Here is a 17,994-nt window from a genome sequence, read left to right on the forward strand (position 1 = left end):
AATGTGGAGGTTCGCGAACATAAATTTATTAAGCGGTACCCACTCTATTTGCTTTATTCCTTTTTTTGTGTGTGTTATATAAACTTCCTTATGGTGATTTAAATCATACCCCGTGGGGAAAAAAAAGTGTCGCTATTATAGGCCAAATAGTGGGTTCGAGGGAGGAAAAATAAGTTAAGACAACTTTGAGAAGAAAAATCAAAGCGGGAAAATAGAGCATGCGATAACTTATAATCTTTGTAATCTCGGAAGGACTTTTATTGGTGGAACTAATATCCAAGTATGACGTGTGTATAGGACATTATTTGTCTGAAATCTAGAATCACGGAGATACTATATATTATTTGTGTTAATATGTTTTTCGTAACCTGTAATGTTGATATCACAGTTCTCAATAAAGTTAAAAGTAATACATAATAGTGAACTTATGGGCGTTTAAGTTGTAATAAATTATTTATTTGTAACTTGCGTTTATTTATTTCTTTATTTGTACGCACGTAATACGCGAGTAAATAATGATAGCGATAACAATAATAATAATAATAATAATAATACTTAAATGTGTACGCTATGGTACGTGCATAAAAATAAATAATGTAAACATGAATGGTATTTGTTTTGTAAGTTTGTAATAAGGTACACGATCGCTCTCATTCACGCTGCCATATGTCTGTTCACATTGTCAGTGCCTCATTGTATGATCGCGTTGTTATCCATAAATAGTGAAAACAATAATTTGGCATTTCTATGGAAATAGAAGCATCCAAATCTGAGAGAACTCTTGGCTGGTTAACGACTGATTTCTAGCTATAATTACCAACGAGATCATCAATTTTACACCTAACGTCAATATGGGAATTTCATTGATCTTAGTACGTTCTACGTTCCAAGTATACCTTTATTGATTATTTGGAGATTTATTTTCCATCATTATTGAAGATCAGGAGTTGTTATTAGTTTGTTGTCGTTTTGTCCTTTCTTTTAAAAACGACTTGTAGTTCTCTTTTAATCTTTTTGACTTTTTTTCCCGGTATTATAAATACTTGGAAATGGCTGTTTGTATGAATTCAATTCTTTTAATGAAAAACATTCCTTCTGACTCTCAATCACATTGATTGAGAATCTTCTTTCTCTTCATTCTTTTTCTGGTTTCCAACTCTGAGTTTCATCGCCGCCGATCTTTTCAATCCGTCTCGATTTCCGAGCTCAAGAGTCCTCATCGTCAATGGAGGAATCAGATCTTGCATCGAAGGATACGATCGTCGCCGCGTCTGGTGGAAATTCAAGACCTAGGTCAAGAATTGAAGATCTGTTATCTCCCTATTACCTTCATCATTCCGATTCCTCTGGAGGTATCCTTGTATACAATGTTCTTACTGGTGAGAATTACATGCCGTGGAGTCGCTCTATGCTGATCGTTCTTGAGGCAAATAATAAACTCGGATTCATTGATGGATCGATCTTGAAGCCGTCGTCTGAGGATCCGGATCTTCTTCGCCTGTGGAGTAGGAACAACAGCACCATAATCGCTTGGATTATGAACTCGGTGAGCAAAGAAATCGCATCTAGTATCTTGTTTGGTGGTGCAGCGAAGGATATATGGGATGATCTGAAAGATAGGTTTCAACAATCAAATGGACCAAGAATCTTTCAATTAAGGCGAGAGTTCGTGAACTTGTCTCAAGATCAGAGTTTGATTGGAGTCTATTTCACAAGACTGAAGTCTATTCATCAAGACTTGTGTGACTTCAAGCCTGAGTGTACTTGTGCGTGTGTTTGTGGAGGAAAGGCAAAGCTCAACGAATTTACAGAGTCCGAGTATGTTATGCAGTTTCTCATGGGACTCAATGAGAACTACACTCATGCTCGAGGCCAGGTTCTTCTCATGGAGCCTATTCCACCAGTTTCTCAGGTTCTTCTCATCACCGAACTTGATTACTAGTATATGTGCTCGTTATTCGTTTTTTACTTCATGTGTGTAATATGGTATTGAATTTATATATATATATATATATATATATATATATATATATCATTGAATTTATATATATATATATATATAACATGTATATTAAATGTACATATCATTCAACGTGTGAGAGATATGCCTCGTCATCAAGCCACGTCACAACTCTTAGTCTAAGTTAGTTAGAGTTAGTTGGAGTTATTCTTCAAGTTGTTAAGTCCTTATAATTACCAGGTATGTGTGTCTATATAAACACAACTCGGATTGGTTGAGAGTTTTCATACCATTGACATACGTAATCAAAGCAAATAGTGAGAGGGAGTGATTGACATTGAGTGTTACATAGATCAATAAGAGGGTCTTGATCTCATGGAAACGCAGAGAGAAAACCAAGATGTGAGGATTGGAATCAGGTTCAAAGCTTGATTCGAGATCATTTGGTTTGGGTCTAAACATAGCGTAACTGTACTCCAGCTGTAATTAGTGGATCCATAAGTGGGACTCTCTCAAGGTTTAACTTGGATTATGGATGTTTTAACTTAAACCGAAGATAAATCACGTGTGTTTTGTTCTTGGCGCCTAAATTACGAGATAACTTCATGCATAAGTTAATTCTGATTTTGTGTTTGATCTGATTTTTCAATTTTTATCATCTCAAATTGTGTTACTCCGCTTAATTTTTCTAACACAACCAGTAGCCATTTTGTTTAGTGTTAGGAAGAGAATGTGAGCTAAGCGAAGAAAGATACCATAATAACCTGAAAGAGATAAATGACTCTTTAATTAATATATTTTTCGTTCTTTGACATTATTCGAAATTAGCTTGATATATATTCGGTAGTATTAGGGATGTCCTACACTAGCTTAGTCATGTCCGAACTTATTATGCATGTCCATGCATGAAGCTAACATTTATTTTTCCACATCGTAGTGTCATCATGATATTTTTTTTTAGAGAGAGCATTATTAGCCTTAGCCAATGATACAAGAGCAGATATATACAAATATAGGGGTATATAGGGGTTGGATAAATATAAAAATCTATTATGCTACCTCGTAAACATATCCCAAGATTAAATAAATATGGGAAGAGAAGTGGTATTATCCACTTGTCTCAATGAAACTTGGGTTATAGTGTCATGATATATGTTATTGTATGAACTGTCATATCATGTGTGTATACATATATATGGTATGAATTGTCTGATGGAGTGTGGATTATTTAACACTTGGGATTGGGAAACATTCAGATCTTTTGGTCGGCTTAGGTATTTTTCCAAACAAAATAGTTAAATATGCATCAAAGAGGGACTCCAAATAGCAATGTATAGTGGTAGTGCATGGTTAAAGCCTTTTTTTTTTTTCCTTCTTTTTCTTTATTGGGTGATACGAAATGGTGGTAAAGCCTAATTCTATATGATTCTTTGTAGTGCAAAAAGCATAAATAAGAAAGCGTGAATATAAGGAAAGTTGAGGATTTTACATTGGATGCGACCACTAGTAAAAAGGGTTTATGTATCTATATATATATTTGCATTGCCCAATAACTAACACTTTTGGATCAAACATAAAGTTTATGTCAAGAATCCAATTCTCTCTATGTCCCTCTCTCTAGACAGAGAAAGAGAGGGACAAGTAATGATGAGTAATCTGAAAGAAGCACTGCTGGTACTTGAACTTGACGCTTTCACTTTGGAGAGCACTTTAGTTGCTCCTAGTCATTCACACATACATATATTCTGATTATAAAAAGGAGAGTCCAAGTCTTGCTCTCTTTGATGTTGATGCTACAATAACGTGACTACTTCACTTCATCTTAACAATAATTGTACTAAACACCGTTCGGATTGTTGTCCCAAAAGTTTGTGTAGTCATTCATGTATTTAGAACTCATTCAAAGTCATTGATTTATGTCCCCCTTTTTTTTTATTGGAAATATCTTCGAGCTTAATAACTACAACGTTGGACGAGACTTCAATAAATATCTTCTTTTCAAAATGCAGAAGAATAGAACATTGCCAGCTAATCAACACATGAATATCCTTGTCTCTATTTACATTTTGGACAAACATTATTAATCTCACAACAACCCAAAGCCATGCTAGTTGGCATGAGACAGACAAAACTGGTACATGAGCTTTGAAGCCGATATATGTATACGTTTGAAGAAGAAAAATTCCATTTCAGGTCATGAGAGAGAGAGTTAAGGAAACATGTAGAAAAGAACAGTAACTTAAAATCAGTGCCTGATGAAAAAAAAAAAAAAATATATATATATATATATATATATATATCAGAAGGGTGTATTGAATATGGAATAGTAGGCTGGTTTGATGTTTTTACAATGAGAACATGTGATTATTTTGATTTTGAAGCAGTTTTTTGACAACCATGTTGGACCACCATGTTGTAGCATAGTATCTATTTGGCGCTTTGTTTCAATTAAGATTATATAACAGTACGATATTCAAAGCACCGTTAAACAACTAATGACGTGCACTTATAAATTCATGTTCCCCGGTTAAGTTCGAACCATAAGTTATCATAGTAAAATCACTTATTACTAGTTTATAACATGTAGAGATAAAATAAAATATAAAATAAAAAAGCGATATAACTAAGATATTACAGTAATAAACTAATAAAATAGTTATGGATTTGGGTATGACATAGTGTCTATTTTATAACGGTGAAGTTTTCAGACCATTTGACATTTTTTTTATCATAAGTTATTACCATTTTAGTAAGTAGTGGTCAACAGCATAAATATTATAATCAATTTTAGTTTTACAAGTCCTTTATTGTTGTACGTTTTTCTAACCGGCTTTTCAGTGTTTGACTCTATAAGTAGAATTATATTTGCTGATATTGTAGGAAAGAATCAAGGAATATTAAAAAGAATGTTAACTTCATATTAAATTCAAATTTACTCATTTGTCTCCTTCTAAAACAGTATAATTTTCAAAAGATGAATTGCATATAATATATGAACAAAAGGATCAGAAATAGATAGATATCTATATACATATATATAATATTCATAATAAATAAATATATATATATATATATATATAGAGAGAGAGAGAGAGAGAGAGAGACGTGAGTTTTTGCACATTTTTCATATATACCAAATTTGGTTCTTTTTATGAGATCAAATCTAGGAGTATCCATGTTATATTCCAATACCTCAGTACCAAATACACTTTAAATGAAAGAATATTTTGCACTTTACTATAAGGATTCAGCAACATTACACACATATAGATACGACTTATGATACCATATGATTGAGCATCACACAACTTCGTTGACATAGTTCTAACAAAAAATTTGAATTCTAGCCCATGTACTCTCAAATTTTTAACATTCTCTCAATCAGACACGTATGCTCTCTAATTTTTTACCCTCACTCTCTATCTAATACGTATATATTTTTCTCATATTCTCCTAAAAAATGGTCAATCGACATGTTATTTGTAACATCCATCAGCTACTTTTGCGAGATGAGCAATCTCTTGGCGGTTCACCGCAAAAAGTATATTGCGATTACTAAGGGTTGCAATAAAGCTTGAAGTTTTGTTGGGTTAGACCTACTTGCATGTGAGCTAAGAGTAACAAGGGCCCAAAGCCCATTGTCAATCAAAAGAAAAAAAAAAAAAAAAAAAAAAAAAAAAAAAAAAAAAAAAATTATAATGCATGGAAAAATAACATCAACTAGTAGGAATTTTGATACTTTGGATCAAAATAAATCAAACTATATTTTTTGACATTTATATTACTAACTGTAGACCTATATATCTACAATTATTATTTGTAGACTTATAAATTTACAATTTATGATAACTGTATACTTTCATGTCTACAGTTACTAGTAGAAGTGTTCAAAAAAATTGTTTAGTTTATATTGGTCCAAAGTATCAAAGCTGTTACTAATTGTGACCATTTTCCAAAATGTTTGGTTTTGGTGCGTTGGTGATATCGTCAAAACATGCAGTAGAAGAAAAAATTGACAAAAATAGAAGAAAATGGAGAGAGAGGAGAGGAAGGAAAAAAGAAGAAGAAATTTAAGATTTTGGGTGATTAAAAGGAGGGGGTTTGCTCAATTATGGAGGGAGTTCCATTGTGATAGGCTTGTCATTTCTATGCACTGCCGGCCTTGGGCTAAGGCGGGCTAAGCCCAGGCCTAGGGCCCCATATATGAAAGTGCCCCAAAAAATTTACACTTTTTGTCTATTTTTAAGAAAATTTACATTTTTTACCCTAAAAATTTACACTTTTGGCCCATTTTCTAAAAAATTTACATTTTTTACCCTGAAAATTTAAATTTTTATTATTATTATAGGGTCCCAAAATATTGAATCGCCTAGAGCCCCCGGTGAGTTTGGGCCGGCCCTGTTTCTATGTAATTTTTTTCTTTTTATTCACTCTCTAGATATACGATTTCGGTATTCCACCAACTTTATTCATATGATGATAATAGTGTATGAATTTCTATGCGATGGAGATGAGTTTGGTGTACCAATTATAAATTTTTTATCTTGTGATTTTTTAATCGCGTCTCGAGATTTTTTTCCCATAAAATTAGTGATTATTGTGCTGAGTATTTGCTTGGATTATTGTATTGCGTTGTATTTGGCTGATTTGCCTTAATTCAGGTGATTTCTCAACATTTTTTTTCAGATATCAATCAACTTCATGGGATTGAATCAATAAAAAAACTATGGTCAATTAAATATCTTGATCCTAGCCGGGGCTGGCCACCTAGGATTCCTAGATATGAAGTAAGACTTTCAGATAAAAAAAAAAAAATTTAAAAAAATCCTAGGTTAATTAAAGCCCCGTTTTAAAACAGCCACGCAAATTATAGCACATAATTTTAGTTTCTTTGTGATGGGCAGAGTGTATTAATTGGTATGTGTGTTTTAATCCATAACCTTACTGTTTCTTCTATAAATATACACCATATTTTTAGATTACAAGGAACAAAAAAAAATCTTGGTTTGCATTCGTTTTGAGTATAGTAAATTAAATTAGATGCGTATAGTTTCTTGAACTTGAATAAAAATTAAAATCTCTTAGGGGTTTTTATATGGCAGAGGAGAGTATGCCAGCTAATCAGCACAGGAATCTCCTTTTTCCTGTCTGTATTTAGATTTTGGACAAACATTATTAAACACAACCAACCAAAGCAATACAAGCTGGCACAACACAGACAAAACTGCCACATTAAATTCTTTTTTTTTTTTTTAAGAAGAAAAATTCCACTTCTGGATTACAATCTCCAGCGAACATCTAAAAATAATAAAAACAGTAATAAAATTATGGAAGAGTAGGTTGTTTTGATGATTTTGATTTATTACAATCGCTTTTTGGTGCAAAAAATGTTGGACCACCATGTTCTTGGCATAGTATAAATAATAATAATAATAATATTAGCGGATTATCATGTCCTATAAGCAAATTAAAACTAATAATAATAAAGACAATATATTCATGGTACAAGTTCGTTTTGCATTAAATCAAGTATCGTTAATGGTGGTACATAAATCAAAAGAATGACAACAACCCAATTAATTAGAAGAACAAACAAAGATCTAAAGATAAAATAATGGAAAAGAATGCTCTGTCAAAATCCCCTGAAAATGTTCATATCAACAATACACTAAGAGAAGAACTTACAAAGCCTAAAAAAAGGATAGAAAAGAAAATAAAAACTCGCACACACACGAGAATCACGAACCTCACAGTGGAATCGACTTGGGAAGATCAGCGGAGAATCGAAACCAAAGAGCCGATCATCATCAGCAGAAGCGTCAGAATCAAGTTTGACTTGTTCATCGCGGTCGAGTTAATGATGTGTTGTGGCCTGAGAGAATGAGTGAGAGTCAGACAGTGAGTCTCATTGGTTTAACAAGCATACAAACAAAAAGAGGCACAAGAGAAACATGTATACTTTTGCATTTTGGCGAGAGCGCCGCAAAAGAGGGCATTATCGGGAATTGGCAACTCGGTTTTGTTAGTCGCCTCGGGATTGACAACCCTAATATAAGTTTCTTGGCCGAGATACCACGAGTCCAGATTTTCGGTTCTGATGTTCCACACACCCACATTGTCCATGGACACCAAAACCGCAGTCCAAGCTCCCGGGTAGACCTTCAAATATAAATTAATAAAATTCAGACCAATTAACTAGACCACTATTTTTAAATATTTTATATATATATAAACATATATCGTACCTGAGCTGTGGTACGGGCGATTCCGTCCCATTTATTGTACGTTCCGCGACTATTTTCGGTCCATTCCCCATAATCCATGCTGTAACAAGTGAAATTTCGGTTACGATGAGATCACATTCACGAGGATAGGAAGTGAATGAGGACAAACACAATCGTATAGAACATACCCGACGACGAAGAATGCGTATCCGTTCATGTGATATGTCATCATCTTCGTCTCGTTGTTCTGCAGAATGATTTCCATGAACCCCCGGAACGTCCCGTTGATCACCGAGGTCTCCATCTTCGGCTCTGCCGTGGCGACCGGCCGGCTCGGGAAGTCGAGCTTGTACACTCCTTTCACTCGGAACCAGTCGGCGAGCCTGAGCGGCGTCGGCGGATTCACGTACGATACCCCGTTCAGAGTCGCACGCCGTTTCCCGTTGATTTGGACGTGCGGTGTGTTCTTCAGAACGTAAACGTCGGTCACGTTGATCGAGCCGTATCTGAACGAGCCTTGCGGGTTGGGCCGGGCCCCGCTAGCCGACACGTTCCATCTACAAGAGTTTCGGCATAGAAACTACGTCAAAGAAGATCCATAAAAGTATCATGGGATTCCATCTCAGAAATCAATGGAGACCAATGTCTTTGTGGACTATGGGAAAATGAGAGGCCGAATTAATGGAGACTAGAGGATTGCACTGTCCGGTCCGGTCTAAAGTCGGTCTCTAAACCGGACCGGACCGTTTTTAACTTTTTGAAAAAAAAAATCGAAACCGGACCAAACTGTTTTAGATTGGTCCGGTCTTATTTGGACCGATTCAATTTTTTTTTTTACAAAATTTAGCTGTCCAATCTAAGTTAGTAGGTTTTAATTGTCTTACACGGTCTCAATTCTTGAAACTGGACCCGACCATAATACACTGATATAAAATTCTTGACCGGATTAGATAAAAACATTTATAAACCGGAGCGGTGGAACCCTAATTGATAGGGGTTAAGGGAGATAGAGGAACCTGATAGATCTGGCTTGGTTCATAGAGAAGGTTTTGTCGAACTCGTCCTTGGGACCCTCGGGCAAGGGACCGCTGGCCTTGCCTTTGGAGTTGGAGTAGCGGAGAATCGCGACTCCGGTGACTCGTCTCCACCGCGACTCGTTTACGAATCTGGCGCTTGCGACGACATAGTAATCGCTGCTCGCGTTCTGGTCCATCGTGACGAGGAACGAGTAGGACTGGCCCACGTGGATGTCCAGGCTCGTGTAGTTCTGCTGCACCGTATACGACCCCTCCGACTCCGCCAGAAGCAGATTGTGGCTCTGGATCCGGAAATTCAGGCTCGTCGACACTCCCACGTTGTGGACTCGGATCCGGTACGTTCTTCCTGTTCCACAATTCAACCGTAAATTTTTAGTCACCGAGTAACAACCAACGAGAGAGATCAAAGATGGGACAACACCACCGGCCGATGAGAGAGATTCATGGTCTTGAAAAATAGGCTAGGCTACATATGAAGAGAGTTCGAAAAGATGGGAAAGACTCCCAAAGTGAATAATGAAAAACAATAAAGGTCAGAATATATCAGATTACGTCACATTAAATGCCAGGATTACGGATTAGCAGAGGAGTTTTTAAATCATCTACATAACATTAACGAGGAAATTCAGCAACCAGAGAAAAAAATAGTCAAATACAGGGACAAAAGATTTATAACAAAACTAGATATGTTACCAAAAGAAACATAAATTACGAGCGATTTGAATCGTGACCTGGCTGAACGTTAAATGTTTCGTAGTCAATGCCTTCGGGGACGAGCGTATCGTTGTATCTGAAAGGACCTTTTCCGTTGATGAGAACACCGTCGGGCATCCCGAGATCCTTCCCGGCATCGAGGGTCTTCCTCAAAGCCTACACACACAAACCACCATTACAACACTTTGTATCACAAATTGACAACGGTAAAGCAAACACGAGAACAAGAACACGCAAAATTTACGTTGAAAGTACAGGAAAAAGCCACAAGCTTCAGCAACGCCCCATGAATATCATATTTATCGCACCATTACCTTATATCGCAAGTAAAGGTCTGAGAATTGCACTCACCGTGTGGTTTCTTGTGTACCAATCGCCAATGGTGACGGTAATGTCTCCTTCGGGGGTGTCAAAGGGAACGGGAATCACAGCGCGGTTATTGATGATGAATCCCCCGAATCCGCCGGAGGCTCTCTGGAAGTGGAGAGACGGGAAGTAGAAAAAGCTTCCAACTTGGTCCTTCACCTGAAAGTTGTAAGTCCAATTCCACTTCGGCGGGATCGGACAGTTTGTCCCAAGAACCCCGTCTTGCCACGAGCTTCGCCTCTGTTGAATACCCGCCCTAACAAACCATAAAGTCACTCACTTTATTCTTTTTCCTATCTAATAAATCTTCAACTTCAACGTTGCATATTACAAATGACACCTAGCTAGGCAATGCATGGCATTTGGTAATGGCTTTAGGGTAAGTGAAGAACAAGATAAATAAGAGTGCTGATATGTCATACCAATGAACGAGGAGACTCTCATCCAACTTGTTCCGGACATTGACAACGACATTGTTGTTTGTCGTGACGTTAATGGTCGGACCTGGAAATTTGCCATTTACGGCGATGACCTGCAATATTGCAAATGCAGTGAGACACACCAAGTGCAAATCAGAAAAAGCAAGCACATTTAGTAGATCTGAAGCTAAAGGCTGAAACTTTATCAAATCTAGCGATAACCCATTTCACATTGTCGAGTTTCAAGAAAAACCCAAGCTCAGCTCGAGCTAGAGAGTGTTTAAGAGAGAGAAAGAGCTGGGAAAAAAGGAAGTTACTTGTTGAGGAACGCCGAGAGGAGAGGCTGTGATGTAAGAGTACTCGAAGTTGAAGAAAGCGTACGGATCGGTGGCGAAAGAGAGGCTCACGAAGAAGCAAATGTGCACTATCAAAATGCTCAACACTCTCCTTGTTGCTGTTGTTTCCATTGCCATTTCTTTCTCTCACCGCTTGAAGAAGAAGAAGGAAGAGGAATGAGAACAAGGTTATAAATGATTCTCTATCAAAGCTCAAAGCTTTTCTTTGCTCTGTATTTTACATAGTCAGAGACAGAGAGAAGAAACCAGTGAAGCAGAGAGAGAGAGAGAGAGTTTGAAAGAACGGCCTTTTTCTTGAAATTTCCTTTCTAGTGTTTTCTTTTCTTTTTTTCTTAACTATTTTTTAAATACAAAATTCAAGACTTTACAATCTGGGTGGGGACGAAAACCGGGGTTTTTCTATTTTTCTTTTTATATTTATTTTTTGTTGAAATTGAACTTTGGTTTGTTGGTTTTTTCCTTTTGAGATCCTCTACGCTGGTGTGCTATGTCGGTCATCACAGACACAAATGGGTGACTTTCTAGAGAGAGAAAGATAGAGGGTTACAGCCAATAGCCAGTTCACACATTTAAAGAAACAAAACCCACACGCTTATTCTTTGACTCTTGTCTAAAGCAAGGAGATCTGAGATTTCATGGCAAGTAATTTGACTATTAGCTTTGGAAAATCAAAACATTGAGAAGGCGTCTTAACCTTTATTTAAGAAATAATATTCCAATTGTATAGAAATATCGGTTATGTTTTTTTTAAGCAACATTCAATATCTCATGCTGTTCGATCTAAGATAAGATTAAGTTTTATGACCACACGTGTGATCAAAGATGGTAAAAGTCTTCGATCGCGATGATCTTATCTCGTCTAAGAGTGATTTATGTTCTATGCAACTTAAAACACATAAGAAAGTGAGCTACAAAAACGTGAAAGAATTTTTCATGACACGCTCTTTGATGTTCAGCATTAGTCGATTGCTTATTGTGAAGTGGACAGTATAAGTCTTGTCTCTAAATTTTGGAGAGAGAGAGAGAGAGAGAGAGTTTAGGCTTTGAGAAACTATTTTGACCTAGTTTTCTCAAGTTAAGAGCAACTTACATCAACTTGTTGTTGAAGGCAGTGTCGGCCTTTGCAAAGCATGGGCCTAGTGCCCCTGCTTGATTGGACCTACCCCTACTTGATTGGGCCCCAAAATTTTAGATTTTTTTTAGGGAGGGTTTTATAAGTAGCCAATGATACAAGATAAGATATTTACACATATGGGGGGCTGGACAAATATAAGTATCTATTTCTAGAACTACACAAACACATCCTATAAATTACTAAATATGGGCATTGCTCCCGCCGGGATTTGATCATGTGTCCTCCCTTTGGCCCAAAGAAACTTGGGTTCCAAAATTTTAGATATATACTATATATACACCCTATCAAGCAAATTTTTAGATATATATACTATATATACTCAATCCAGCAAGACATGTACTATATATATACTTAATCCGAGAAACTTGATTTTATATTTAAATTTTTACTATTATCGAATGACCCCAAAATATTAAATCACTTAAGGCCCTAATGAGTTCGGACCGGCTCTGGTTGAGGGGATATATATAGGGGCTACTAGGGGCTTGGTTGGGCCTTGAAGGAAACTAGGAGAGGAATGAAAACGAGGTCAACAATCTTTTGCATATCGGTCATTGAGAGGTGGCTTGGCCGAGGAATAAAAATTGGCGAGTGTTGCGATATTTTCGCACACGTAAGTGTACGTGTCGCCTACGTAATATAGATTACTAAGTACGAATGTCGAACCCACGAGGACTAAGCTTAATTATAAATTAAATTAACTAGAACAAATTTAACTCGAAAGATGGGAAAAAGGTTGTCACAAATTTTTGACAAGAAACTAAACAAAGCAATTAATCGATGGTTTTACGGTTATGCGAAGGTAAGGATCATGGCTTCACTAGTCTATTCAATGGTTTGGATTCTCAAAACTTTTGCACGATTTAAACACTCAAACTTTGCTAGTCAAGTTCACAACGATATCACTAAACCTTTCTTGAGCATCTAACAACCTAAACCTATGCCGAAATTCTATCTCTCGATCTTAACTCATAAAAACAAGGCAAGCATTGAACATAAGAAAGTACAAACGTCTCCGTTATAACCTAAGTATCTGTAGCCTAGGAATCTCGCAGAAGAGGGTGCACGACGCGCAAGAGGAAGGTCGCGAGTTCGAAACTTTTGGGAAGTGCGCGAAGCGCATAACGTTTGGAGACTTTGGCGACAAATTTGCTGACACCTCGCGACGCGTGGAGAAGGGCTCACGCCGCAAGGTATGGGATTTCACTTTGCGCGGAACACGCGTATCGCATGGTGGCGCGCGATACACAAAAATTTCACCAATTTTCTTTCTTTACTCCGTTTTGAACCATTTCGACTCCCGATTGCTTCGTAAATCCTGATAATCACATCAAAACCATCAGAAACACCTGAGAACTAGCTAGATTCAAGCCGGGAAATAAGATTTTAACGAATACGAAACACACTTATTAGCAAGGATTTAACGTTATACTTTAGCGAGGACTTGAGGTCGATGACTCCTTCGAGGATGCTTTAAGGACTTGTCGTCACATAGACGAGGACTTGAGGTCGATGAATCCTTCGAGGATGCTTTAAGGACTTGGCGTCACATAGACGAGGACTCAAAGGCCGATGATTCTTTCAAGGATGCATTCAGACTTAGCATGGCATGAACGAGGACTTGAGGCCGAGAACCTCTCAAGACCGATGATTCCTTGAAGGACGTGTTAAGGACTTGACATGGCGAGGATGAGGACATCTCAAGGTCGAGGACTCCTTCAAGAATGCGTCAAGTACTTGGAGTGGCATGGACGAGGACTGTATCAAGGCTGATGATTCCTTCAAGGACACGCCGAGGACTTGGCGTGTTGTGGACAAGGACATGAGGCTGATGACTCTTTTTAAGGCGCTCTGAGGACTTGGCACCACGAATGACGTGTGCTTAAGGCTGATGACCTCTCATGGCCGAAGATTCTTTCAAGGACGGGTCGAGGACTTGGCGCATGCCGTGGCACACGAGCGTTCCTCAAACTTGGCGTGCAAGAAGTGTACATTAAGGGCACGGCAGGAATTTTACACCGTAAGCTTTTTGTTATGTAAGGAGGGAGTACATGCGTCGTGTGAGGAGCGTAGCACGAGTGAAGAGTCGCGCCGAGGACCTGGTGCAGACTAGGAGTCGCGGATCTCGCACCACGAATGCCGTCTTGGCATGGATTAGCGCGTCGAGGATTTCTTGTCCATGCACGAGATTTGATTGTGACTTGATGTTGACTCAAGATGGGTGTGGCCGAACACTTCTCGTGACGTGGACATGCGATTTTCTAAGGACTTCCTTTGCAATGGATCTGAGACCTGGCCGAGAACTTCTCATGTCGACGGCTCCTCATGCCCCAAACCCTTCTTTCTCATGGACTTATGGTTGGCATGGTCGAGGATTTTTCATGTTGTGGACTTGAGACTTAGTTGAGAACTCTTCATGTCTCAGACCCTTCTTTGACGTAGAAATAATGTTGGTTTATCAAAAGACTTCTTATGTTATTGACCTAAGATTTGGCCAATGATTTCTCATGCCCCCGACCTTTTTTGCCTTGAAACTTAAGGTTGTCAGATCTTTCTTTGCCATGAACTTAAAGTTAACCATGTGTCGTGGACTTGAGATTTGGCATTTGACTTCTTATGCTATGGACCCTTTTTTTGTCGTGGACTTGGTCTCGTGGCCAAGGATCTTGACTTTATGGGTCCGGCCCGTAGTCTTTATATTTGGGCTTAAGCCATGTTGTTAATTTATCCATCCATTTTCTCTTTCACTTCTCTTTTTTTTTTTAAATTCAATTAAGTATAATGAAAGAGAAGTGAAAAAAAAAGTCATTGATTATAAATTTTTTAAAAATGGATCGGTATAATGGGAGAAAATATTAGAATCAATCATTTTATTGTTTGATATAAATAAATATATAGAGAAGAATGGTGGTTGTTTAATCTACTAAAATTACTATATTGTTCCTATATTTTTATTTAACAAATTATAGTAATAAATGTTATATCTACTCATTTTTTTAGTTTTCACCATTCTAAATCTCTATAAATTAGAAGGGATAGTTTTTAATGGGGCCACCGAAAATTAATCTCTATTAATCTATTCAATTTGATTCATCAAACAACACACAAATGATTTATTTTCATAGTTCAATTTCTGCTATTTAATCTAAGAGCAAAAGTGAATTTTTTAAGTTCTAGAAAATGCTTAGTACATGTAAGCTTTGCCTCAAATAAGACATAAATCATATTTGGATCGGCAACGGTAACGTTCGGATCTGTGTGAAAGCGCCACATAATTGACAATCTTGAACCAATGCGTAACTTGTGGGTCCCAATCAATACGCAAGAGATGGTATATAACGTCTATATATACACAATTACATATATATGTGAATTGTGAAGTAAAACGTAAGAATGTGATTGGAAATGAGAAGGGGTGTGCTTGGTGGCTTCCCATTTGTTATTGGTTGATTTCATTTCACAGTGAATTGTCTCATACGAACTTCTTGTAACTCCTTAATTCGTCTCTGATCGCGATTGATGATAATGAAACAACATATACAGTTATGAATCTTCATCCTTCACTCTTCCAAAATCCAAACCCGTTTTGTCATATATTTTGTTTTAATTTTACGATGTTTTTTTTTAATATAACTAGAAAGAAACAAAGATTACAGAAAATGGTAACAGTTATGAAAAAAAAAAAAAAAAAAAAAAAAACCTTGGCCTCGAGATGCGAAATAGGAGAGAGGTGGTGGTGGGGCTGTGTAAGAGCAGAACTTTTGTAGCGTGCCAACGATGCACCGATTCATATCACATCATAGTGGATAAGCTTCTCTCTTATTATCTCCAAACCGTTGCTTTTCCAACATTTGAATTTTCATGTCTCATATTATATTATTATTATCAACCCTTTAATTTTTTACATAGTCCATGGAGTCTTTTGATAAAAAAAAAAAATTAAATTAAAATATAATAAGAGAGTCGTTCAAGCCAAGAAGTATGGTAGTTTAAAATTTTATAAAAAAAGGTGCGATAGTTAAGACGAGACTAGTCAAAGTCAATCAAACAAAAACGTAAGCTATTAAAAAATTAGTTGTGTTAAAGCATTAGCAAAATATGGTTAACTAAAAAGTGAATATTGTGCAATGACTCACGTATGCAAATGAAGTGCATGCATGTTTCTTTACGCTTGCAAACGGGAAATGAATAAAAATATACTATTTGGGCACCAAAAAGGGTGCAACTTTCCTTAAGTTTCACCGTGTTTGTGAGGATTCTCAAAATGGAAGGAATAATTTAAATGTGTTAAAAAGGAATCTCAGTCTAACCAGTGACCATTGCAAATGTTGCTTAATTAGTGTCAACGGGCAAGCATTTTTTCAAATAATTTACTTGGTTGTATGAATAACCCTATCCTATGTGATGTATTAACGTCTAAAGCTGTTAAATAAAGATGTTAATAATTTTTAACGACGTTGAATCTAATGACATTAGACTTTGCATTTTCAAAAGCGAAGTCTTACCTTCTGTCATGTCAGTGCCGCGTAGTCGAGCGATGTGTTCGCTTTCTAAAGTCGCTTGTTAGTGGAGCGACATCTAAGATTTTGCTCCACATATTAATGTTGCTCATTTTTTGAGCGCCATAATTTTTTATTTTTTACATTTTTTTAAAATATATTTATTTCATGCACAGTAAAATATAATTTTCCGGCAATGAATTCATTCATTTTTCAACACAATATTTAATCACAATTCTAACACACAATTTACGCACATTTACTTACAATTATATAAAAGTTATCATTTTCTAGGAACAATGTCTAGTAATGGTCGAACTCATTCTTCACGCATTTCATGAACAGTGTCATCATCATAGGTCGTTGTCAAACGAGCTTGAGAGAAAAGATACATGAGAAACACTCTGAGTAAATTATACTGGGATTTCAAAGAGAGTTCGAGTGTGTTAATTTTCTTGAATATTTGTGCTCGATCTAAATGAATTTTCAAACATTATTATTTATTTTGCATCGTATTCTCTTGTATTTCGACAGAATAGGTTATCTGTTTGTGGGTTTCTTGCATTTAAAGGTTCATAGTTTATGTTGGATCACTTAATTTTGACCATAGCCAATTAATTTAGACGGCAAGTTAAACATGTGACTATCGGTCATATGGTTGTTAGATAGGGTGATAGGATTAGTACGTTATTCAAATATATATATATATATATATATATATATATATATATATATAGAGAGAGAGAGAGAGAGAGAGAGAGAGAGAGAGAGAGAGAGAGATTGGCCGGATAATATCATGGTAGAATTTCCGATCATCTTCTTCATTTTCTTTAGGTTGGTGAGCCTCGGATTGTGAGGTATCACGATGGGTTTGAAGGTTGTATATGTTCTTGATTTACTTAGTACAAACAAATTCCTAGAGGGGAGTTATAGAGACATAGGCAGAGTTTGACCGTACCTCGTCAACAAGTACGTTGTTCTCTTTGTGTGATTGTGTGTATGTGCGTTGAATTGAGTCGTTTTGTTAAGTTCACAGGCTAACAGTTTCATTTGTGTGCATTTGTAACAACAAATTAATAATGAAGCAGAATGCAAAAATAAATTAAATCCTTAAGAGTTTACCTAGTGATAATAAGAAGCTAGGTGTGGTATATATCTCATTAATTTCATAGAATAATAATGTAACCAAAAGTACTATATATAGTACTAGAGGACTCATCTGATTCCTTCTGATAATTTATTTCTTTCCCATCTTAAAATTCTTAATGAAAACCAATCTTCCGA

At 36.6% G+C, this 17,994-nt stretch overlaps 2 protein-coding genes across 3 annotated transcripts; one reads left to right on the top strand and one right to left on the bottom strand.

Annotated features, from left to right (window-relative positions):
* Positions 1-1,225: 1,225 nt before the first annotated feature.
* Positions 1,226-1,942, top strand: LOC149405917 (uncharacterized). Its single transcript, XM_089607902.1, has one exon. The coding sequence runs from the start codon at positions 1,226-1,228 to the stop codon at positions 1,940-1,942; it is 717 nt and encodes a 238-aa protein (XP_089464028.1).
* Positions 1,943-7,456: 5,514 nt separating this feature from the next.
* LOC149405918 (monocopper oxidase-like protein SKU5) lies at positions 7,457-11,396 on the bottom strand. Of its 2 annotated transcripts, XM_089630726.1 has the most exons (10): positions 11,038-11,396; positions 10,724-10,833; positions 10,287-10,557; positions 9,953-10,091; positions 9,201-9,567; positions 8,373-8,741; positions 8,206-8,284; positions 7,920-8,119; positions 7,707-7,832; positions 7,457-7,602 (listed from the first exon to the last, which is right to left on the bottom strand). In XM_089630726.1, exons 1-9 carry the CDS (start codon positions 11,191-11,193, stop codon positions 7,733-7,735), a joined length of 1,791 nt encoding a protein of 596 aa, XP_089486852.1. In that variant the 5' UTR covers positions 11,194-11,396; the 3' UTR covers positions 7,457-7,602; positions 7,707-7,732. The 2 variants fall into 2 exon arrangements, with proteins under 2 accessions (XP_089486852.1, XP_089486844.1); XM_089630718.1 differs by having other exon boundaries at positions 7,457-7,832; positions 11,038-11,395.
* Positions 11,397-17,994: the final 6,598 nt, after the last annotated feature.

This window comes from Urtica dioica, chromosome 2, assembly GCF_054948205.1.
Source record: "Urtica dioica subsp. dioica isolate 48M chromosome 2, U.dioica_male_clone48M_v1_H2, whole genome shotgun sequence".
Taxonomy (NCBI): Eukaryota; Viridiplantae; Streptophyta; class Magnoliopsida; order Rosales; family Urticaceae; genus Urtica; species Urtica dioica.

Bases quoted from the DNA above. Each gene is read 5' to 3' on its own strand.
- LOC149405918 (XM_089630726.1), bottom strand. From the start codon at position 11,193: ATGGCAATGGAAACAACAGCAACAAGGAGAGTGTTGAGCATTTTGATA. The intron at 10,834-11,037 runs GTAACTTCCTTT...GCAATATTGCAG, and splicing joins CTCTCGGCGTTCCTCAACAA to GTCATCGCCGTAAATGGCAA. The intron at 8,120-8,205 runs GTACGATATATG...TTATATTTGAAG, and splicing joins TCGCCCGTACCACAGCTCAG to GTCTACCCGGGAGCTTGGAC.
- LOC149405917 (XM_089607902.1), top strand. From the start codon at position 1,226: ATGGAGGAATCAGATCTTGCATCGAAGGATACGATCGTCGCCGCGTCT.